The sequence below is a fragment of the Microtus oregoni genome, unplaced genomic scaffold (assembly GCF_018167655.1).
Source record: "Microtus oregoni isolate MIOR12 unplaced genomic scaffold, Mior012 000046F_ref0000063, whole genome shotgun sequence".
NCBI lineage: Eukaryota > Metazoa > Chordata > Mammalia > Rodentia > Cricetidae > Microtus > Microtus oregoni.
Window position 1 is genome coordinate 2754298 of NW_024543220.1, and position 8907 is coordinate 2763204.

General features: G+C 37.9%; 1 protein-coding gene across 1 annotated transcript; it reads left to right on the forward strand.

Moving 5' to 3' along the window:
- The first annotated feature begins 1018 nt into the window (after positions 1-1018).
- Positions 1019-5770, forward strand: LOC121435655 (trypsin-4-like). The gene is made up of 6 exons (XM_041635122.1): positions 1019-1048; positions 2055-2109; positions 3721-3906; positions 4197-4432; positions 4941-5075; positions 5600-5770. The coding sequence occupies exons 1-6, from the start codon at positions 1019-1021 to the stop codon at positions 5768-5770; spliced, it is 813 nt and encodes a 270-aa protein (XP_041491056.1).
- Positions 5771-8907: the final 3137 nt, after the last annotated feature.

Consider the following 8907-nt stretch of genomic DNA (forward strand, 5'->3'; position numbering starts at 1 on the left):
TTAGTTTTCACCATCACAGAAGAAAAAAATCATGATCTTTATGCCTTCCTTCAGGTATTATGAATCCACATGCTTGTTAAGACCCCAAGGTTTTCTTTCAAATTTGCTTGGAAGCACTGATGGAATTGTACTACTTGTATTCTGCACATTTGCAAAACCATCATCAAATGAATGACCTCTAATGTTGCCAACAACTCAGATATGCCTAGGATCACATGGCTCCGGTTAGAAACTTTTTACAGCCTAAATATAATAAAAGCATACTTAAGGAAAATTTCCTAGGTGGCTGAGATTGAGTCATATGCCTAGAGGCACTCATTATTTATTCTTCCTTTTTTACTTTTCTCTAATATATTACATATCAGCAACAGTCTTTCCTCTATCCCCTTCTCTGAGTGCCCCCTCACATCTTTCCCTGATCCACTTCTCATCTGTTTCCCTGAAGAAAAGATCAGTTCTCCCTGGGTATATCAATTCAGCTATGCATAACAAAATGCAATAAGGCTAGGTATATATCATCATATAAAGTCTGGACAAGGCAACTCAGTAAGAGAAAAAAGTTTTCATGAACAGACAAGAGTCATATGCACCCCCTCCCATTGTTAGGAATCCACAAAAGCTTCAAGCTAAAGAATCACAGAATGATAACAACATACACAGTCCCAGTTTGTTGCTTCAGACTTTGTGAGCCCTTAGAAGTCCTGCTTAGATGATTCTTAATTTAGTCATGTTTTCTGGTGCCCTCAACCCTTCTTTTTCTTATACTCCTTCCTCTTCCTCTTTTGCAGAATTCCTGAAGCTCCACCTAGTATTCGGCTGTGAGTCTTTGTAACTGCTCTCAACACATCTGCAAGAGGAAGCCTCATTGATGACTGTGGAGCTAAGTCCCCATTCTAATAACACAATAAAATATCATTAAGAATCATTTATACCCTTTTTTTGGTAGTCTTGTTTGGTTATATCCCAGAACTCTGAGCCATCCAACTTCTGGATCCTGGACATCTAAGCAGTGTCAGACATGGGCTCCATCTCATGGTGTGGGCCTCAGGTTAGACCAGTCATTGGTGGTCACCTCCAGAAGCTCTGAGCTATAATTGACCCAGGGCATCTTTCAGGAATTACAGGTTGATTATAGGTCCTAGATTTTGTGCCTGAGTTGATTTCCAGCTACCACCACTGAGAGCCTAGACAGATTAGAGAAAATAGATGGATCAGGCTCAAATCCTCCAGTACTAGCAGTCATAGATGTGTGGGAGAAAGGCTATGAAGGGAGTGATCAGTTCCCCTTCTTTTGCTGTCACTGCTTCCTGATCTGCCCAGATGAGAATTGAGAGCACACACAATTGTAAACCATCAGCTGTAAACTGCTTCCATGGCTTATGATAAACTATACCCTCAATCCAGGATCCAGAATAAAACCATTACTCCTTAGTTCCTGTGTAATTATAGTCACAGAAAGGACAAAAATGTTAATGAAATATATGTAGGTGAAACTATTTTCATGCTTTAAGCTTCTATTTTCTAAACAGCATAATTTAAAGTAATAATAAGTTTCTTATTCATAAAAAATGGTTGTTTCTAACAATAGGAAGATAATATCAAAGTGGCATCTCAGGCAAACCTTAAGAAAAGATATACACTTCTAAAAGACCCAATATTAAATAAACATAGGAGGTGATGAGTTTAAGGCTGTCCTTCTAAACAAGACACACTCTTAAGAGAACTGGTTTCCTAAATTTTCGTCTAAAATTCTGGAAACTTGAGCTCTGTCCTGTGATCTTTCTACAGTATGCACTCCTACTATAAGAATGCGTTGCCAGCTGGAGTTGTGACTTCCATTCCAATTACCTTTATGGAAAACTGGGGAAAAGGGGATATGGAAACTTGGTGCTGAATCACCTTTCATCCATTACAGAACAGAACTCTAAATTTCATTTTGTGTGTGTTCAATGATATAACTTTTTGGGGGGCACTCTGGTCCTGTCTGTTGAAACCAAAACTAGGGGTATACAATGGCTGCGAATGAAAAGCCTTCATCCTGCTGTTGACTCCAGTCAAATGGAGAAGTCCTGAAGATATTCACTTTCCTTGCTTTTCTGGGAGCTGCTGGTGAATCTTTCAAAGAATATTTCACTAAATCTATCATACATTCAAGTTTGGGATTTGTGGGTGGAAAAACAGTAAAGGTGATTTTGAGTATCAACTCCAAATAGCTAAGAGAGATCAAGCAACATTATTTACTGCATTCATGTGTTCTATGGATTAGTCAAGAAAAGAAAAGACGGGGCACATGACACATATGTGTGTCTTTCCTTCTTTATGAAGTAGTATTAAATAACTGAAGTCATTATCTGCTCCAAGAAGGTCAGAACATTAAATCCTGATTCCATGGAACATCAAAGTCTGCTGATGTAATGGAGTTATCAAAATGGGAAAAGATATGCTATTATCCATGCATAAAGCCTTAGGCTGTATCTCAAAAAATGCTTACTAATAAAATCAGTCTTGTATTATACTATCACTTACTAGTGAACAACAGAAAGATTTCTTTTTCTTGGTTAATACAACTAAATTTAAGGCATAATTCATACAATTTTAAATGGGGTTTGATTTAGTAAATTCTCTAATGTTTGAAAGATATTGGAATGCATGGCCCAGAGATATTTTACAGTCTTTCTAATTATAAGGAATTTGGGGGGCTTATATCATAATAAAATTATTTAAATGTATGGCATTTAGTATGAATAATAAAAATATTATTTTCCAAAATTGCTAAATGCATTGATATATGGACAGTAGCTAACTGGAATAAAAGGAAGCTTTGGGGAAGAAAAACATGGGATGGTGATTAAATGATGTGTACAAACTATCTAATAAATTAACTAAATGAATAATTTGTTTGTGTTAGATATAAAGAAGTCCAAAAAGTAAACTGAAGTAACTGAGCTATAAAATTGCTGTGGGATAATAATCTTGTTCACTGTAAAGATTTGTCACTCATATTCGTTTAATAAAACATTGAGCAGTAGCCAAGCAGGAATTATAGGCAGGGCAATCACACTGGGAGAATTTTGGGAAGAGGAAATGAAATGCAGTTATCAGCCAGATGCAGGGGAAGCAAGATGAGAATGCCTTACTGAGAAAAGGTACCAAGCCATGTGGCTACACATGGACATGAATTAGTTTAAGTTGTAGGAGGTAGTTAATAATAAGTTTAAGCTTTAAGCTAATAGGCCAAACTGTTTATAATTAATATAAACCTCTGTGTATTTATTTGTGACTGAATGACTGTGGGACTGGGTGGGACAGAGATTTCTGTCTACAGAAAATGGTTTCCTATAGAAATGCGCTTGCCCCAAAGCCTTAGGTCTCAGGATAGATACTGGGACTCCATGCAGTAAACAGATAAAGTGGTTTCTTAGGAGTTGTTTTTGTTCTCCACAGGACACACACACAGAGCAAGCAAGTGAGAGAAAGAGAGGCAAACAGAAAGACAGATAGACATATTATGAACATATGAAAATAACTATTACAAATTTAGATTCTATTAGCAGTGATATCAAAAGAATGTATGCTGAAGTTAAAAAAATTGTACATTTTAAAACAATACACCCACATTTTGCTCAACAGGAGGACACATGCCTTTTCTGATTGGTTTGAATAAACTTCATATAGAAGACTAATTTTGAGACAAGACTTCTTGTGCTAATTCTCTCCCAGTTGCTCTCCCTGCTAGTGATGATGATGGCAAGATCATTGGAGGTTACAACTGTCTGAAGAATTCCGTTCCTTACCAGGTGTCATTGAATGATGGCCTTGGACATCAGAGTGAGCCTAGCTTTTTACAGCTGAGCCATCTTTCCAGCTGCTCCCTCATCAACAGTGCATACTGTCTGCAGCTCACTAATAGAAGGGATGGTAAGAGAATAATACTCAAATTCCTGTGTTCTAAGGCCCAAGAGTTCTCCCTTTCCACCTCTGAGGGAATGGTCCTTTGTGAATATGTACTGACAGGACATATACAAAGGAACTCTCTATCCTGCACATTGGTAGTAGGACAGGATACTACCTTAACTGCATAGACTTTACAGGACTGGATGCTTTAAGAAGATGGTACTCTGAACTTTGAGCTTGGAAGAGAAACAGATCAACAGGGATCCTTAGGAATTCCTTCTTTTTTTTTAAATAGAGGAAACATCAGGTTTGCCTGAGAGAACACAATATTCAGGTCCTTGAGGGTGGGGAGCAATTTATTGATGCAGAAAAGATAATTCGCCACCCCAAGTACAACAAAGACACTGCAGACAATGATATCATGCTGATTAACCTGAAGTCGCCTGCTATCCTCAACTCCCAAGTGTCCACAATCTTTCTGCCCAGATCCTGCTCATCTACAGGTGTTCAATGCTTTGTGTCTGGCTGGGGAAATACTGTGAACCTTGGAGGTAAGTGTCAATGGAATGTAAGTTCCATGTGTACAGATATGAAATATGGGAGGTATATTGGTGCTGGCATGCCCAAATTCTCACTGTAAGTCATATTCCCAGAAGTTTCAAAATGGGTGATGCTGGAATACACTGTTTGAAGTCTGAAACAATGTGGAAAACACAATAAGAATGAGCTATTGGAAAGATGCTGATGCATTTAAACTAGTGTAATCAGGGATGTGGAAGTAATAAAATCTCAAGGGACAAATAGAAAAGTTACCCAAGTATTTGTTTTCCCTATGGTATCTACCTCTTTTAGGAAACTTTGTTCCAGTATTTGAAATCTGAAGTCAATGATGATATTGTCATAAAAATAACAGCAGGCTAGTTAAAACTAATGAAGAAAACGTCTAAAACAAAAGTATTTTTCATTACAAATGTTTGGCAAATTGAAAAAAAAATCAGACTTTTCATGGAAGATACTAAGTGTTCTCCCAGTTTTGCTCACAACAGGCAAATACCCAGATTTTTCAGTGTCTGGAAGCCCCTGTCCTTTCTTCCAGTTCATACAAAAATTCCTACCCAGGCAAGATCACCAGCAACATATTCTGCCTTGGCTTCCTGGAGGGTGGAAAGGACTCCTGCAATGTGACTATTCTTTTACTCCTGCTTAAAAAAAAATACTTTTTCTCTTTTCTCTTCTGTGTCTTTCTATTGGCTGAGAAGCCTGCACATTTGTCTGGAAGATTTCACGTGAGATGACAAAAGCCGATGATGAAAATACAAACAGGTTTTCTCACTATGATATTGATGGTTGCCTCAAGAGTCAAATATGTACATAAGATGGTGTATAAATATCACATAAAAGAAAATGTCAGAGAAGCTACTTTACAGGATATTACAACTCTGCCAAGAAACCAAGGAAAATGGGAAGTAATAACCAAAATCCTCAGGCTTTCCTGATATTATATGCCAATTAGAAAAGTCAAGGCTATAGAGAAAGGATGAGCTGGAATGGAAAAACTACAATTAGATATGCAGGGAGTCTGCATTGCCTTCCAGGGTGTCAATACCAGCTGTGTTAGCCCCATGATAAAGAAGAACCATCTTGGAGTCCATTCTCTCACATTCACATAAGTATATGGTAATGGTATTTTTTTAATTCTGACCAGGGGGACTCTGGTGTCCCTGTCATCTGCCATGAAGAGATCCAGGGCATCGTTTCCTGGGGTACAGGATGTGCACTGAGAGGCAAGCTTGGTGTCTATACCAAGGTCTACAACTACCTGAGCTGGATTCGGGAGACCATGGCTGCCAACTTGAGTTCTCTTCCCTTTCATTAAGCACGTGTTCCTTATATTTTTCCCTTACTTCTTCCTCCTGAAATGAAGACAGAATAAATATATTTTCTCCTGCTCCATCTCTGTGAGCATTTCATTCTTATATCCTATTATTTGGCACTTTCTGAAAACTTGTTGGTAAATGAGAACAAGGTCTGAGAGTTGAGAAAATTGTAAATAATGAAGAATTCATCTAACAATAAGGATTTTCTCATGTCCTTCTATGGTGTGTGAGGTATAGTAGCTACAGTGGTTAATGTGCTTGCGATTATCAGCATATTTTTACATGATAATTACTAATGATTTTTAACAGGTATGATACATTTTGTTTTAATATGTAAGTACCATACACACCTGTTCAGAATAGCTTCATGACAGATTATATATTTATAACTTAAGATAGATAGCATAATACTACACTTATCACAAATGTCCTAATTATTCTAGTATTTTCTTGACAAACTGAAATTCATCATGAGCAGTCTTGATGCCTGGAGTCTTGCATACCCTAAGACACAGTGCAGTGTCTTCCTTATATTTTTCTTAATCTTTTAAAAGCTGAGAATCTCTATGGTGCTTAGGTACTGAAAATTGAAGAAAAGAAATTTAAAAATTTGTTTCTAGTTACATATATATTTGAGCCTTCATGGAGGTCCATGCATGTAAGCAACATGTCTGTAGAGCAAAGAGGTGTTGGTTATCTTTGTACTGCAGGAACACTATTTTAAGAGCTATTTGACATTGTTGCTCGAAACCAAACTCTGGGCTTATGCAAGAATATTGTATGGTGTTTACCTCTGAGCCATTTCTAAAGCCCTTGAATAATATTTTTAAATACATTATTCCTCTAAATTTTTGCTTCTCAGTCACTTCAACTCACTCAAGCAGTCACAAAATACAAACTGTATATGAATTAAATCCACATTCAAATCTATCATCTGCATGTTCGTGTCAGCCTGGAGAGTGAGACACAACCACATTTTCTCACCTGCTTTTCTAAAATCTCCATTTGTTCATGGCTCACCAAACTAAATGATTTTTATAGCAGATCCAACAGATGCTTCCAGGGATTCTTTGGAGGGATTAATGGCAATGATGACACAATGGGCTTGAGGAAAAGAAAAAATAGTGTATGCTCAGAGCATCTTCACTTAGGTAGCTCAGGCTGCCACAACAACAAAGACTCACAGGACCCAGCTTCAAAACAGAAGTACATTTCTCATTATGCTTGACTCTCATAATAGTTCCAAGTGATCAAAAGCCCAAGTCCCAAATCCCCTCTGAGCCACAAAGCAAGTCCAGCTGTCTATGAACTTCCAATAAATAGACAAAGCTTCACATACTTCCAATATGCAGTGGTTCAAGAAATACATTTCCATGCCAAATGGGAGGCATGTAAAAACATGACTCTGAAGAATAAGCCTTAAGTCACGATGCTCTTTGTGAAGTGTCTGTGGTATGTGCTTGCATCATCTGAGGTCCAAGAGACGTAGGCAGTCTACCTCTGTGAGCACAGTCTCTCTTAAGCAGACATAACTCCAAGCTACTAGTATTTCTCAGCAGAGGACCCATACTTCTGGCAACTCTAAAACTCTTAGTATGCATTGCAATTTGGACTTCTAGTACAGCTTCATGCAGAGACCTCTCACAAGTTACCTTAAGGAATCTGCTATTTCTACACAGTGGTTCAAAGGCCATCTAGATGCAAGCTTTCAGAACTCTGTAACACTTTGATACTTCACACCTACAATGCCGCTGCTTATACAATGTTTTACCTTGAGGAGAAACATTATCCTTTGGTCTATGACTGCAGTAGTTTCTGGACAGTTGAAACCATAAACACATGTGCTTTGCACAATTCTAGTCTCCCCTTTGCTCACAATTCTCACTACAAGCTTTATGTAGACTTTTAATAATAACCAGGCTGCACAGCCTTTCCTACCTAAATTTCCTCTCAACCCTCTTCCCATAAACAGTCAAATTATTGGAGAATTATTACTATTCTTTATTCTGTGAGACACTAGTTTAGCTATTTGCCTGTTAGAAATTAATTAAGAAAGGAATTAAATGCTTATATATGAGGAATTATAGTCATAGTTACCTAATCTTGGATTATAAACTTCTAATCCTAAATATCTGCCAAGTTGTCCTCTGTCATCATGTAGCCTCATTATTAGCCATATGGTAGAGAGGAAAAATAAGCACATTGTGGGTCATTTCATGTTAGCTTAAAACACTGTTCCAAGAACTTGTGCATGCATCAGAGAAGCCATAAAACATGGGGTGATCAAATTTTGTAACTCTGTGAAGATTACATGACATATCAATTTAAGGGAAGAATGAATGTCCTGGTCTGTTGGTTTGAGAGGATTGAGTCTGACTGTACATGGCTTCATATAATGGTGCAGTATATCATGGTGGAGAAGCTTTTGGCAAAGAAGACTCAGCACTTCATAGTCAGAATGCAAAGAATCAGAATTTTCAGTACTCCATATAACATCCAAAGACATGGCCCTGTTAGCAGCTTTTCCCCACTCAAACCCACCGCACATAACTGGACTATGAGCTGAAGATACAGTTCAACTCATGAAACCATGGGCTATATTTCATAGTATACTCCACATTAACAGGGGTTTCTCTTTATCTTTCTGGACTCAAGGCTTTAAAGTTGCTCGCTATTCATTATATGGTGTTGGTATTTCTACTTTTTATTTATTCTCTGATATATTGCATTCATAATGCATTCTGTCTATCTTCCTCTCCTTCCAATCCCTCCCACAGCTAAGTACCCTTCCACTAGTTCCACTCCTCCTCCTTTGCCCTCAAAAATGGGCAGGCCTCCAAGGGATAGCAATCAAATATGGTATCTCAAGTTATTGTAAAACTAGGCATATATCCTTAAGGTTGGTCAAAACAAACAAGTAGGAGGAAAAGAGTCCCCCCAGAGCAGGCAAAGTAGTCAGAGACAGCCCCTTCTTCCACTATTAGGATTCTCACAGCAACATCTAGCTACACAACCATAACATTAAGCAGAGGGTGTAGGTCACGCCCACATAGATTTCTTGATTGTAGGTTGAGTCTCTGTGAGCTCTTATGAGCTCTGCAGTGTATTTTTTTGCAGCATCTTGACCCCTCTACCT

Coding starts and splice junctions, on each gene's coding strand:
- LOC121435655 (XM_041635122.1), top strand. CDS start 1,019: ATGGGCTCCATCTCATGGTGTGGGCCTCAG. Junction 3,907..4,196: donor ATACTGTCTGCAGCTCACTA/ATAGAAGGGATG, acceptor AATAGAGGAAAC/ATCAGGTTTGCCTGAGAGAA. Junction 5,076..5,599: donor GTGGAAAGGACTCCTGCAAT/GTGACTATTCTT, acceptor AATTCTGACCAG/GGGGACTCTGGTGTCCCTGT.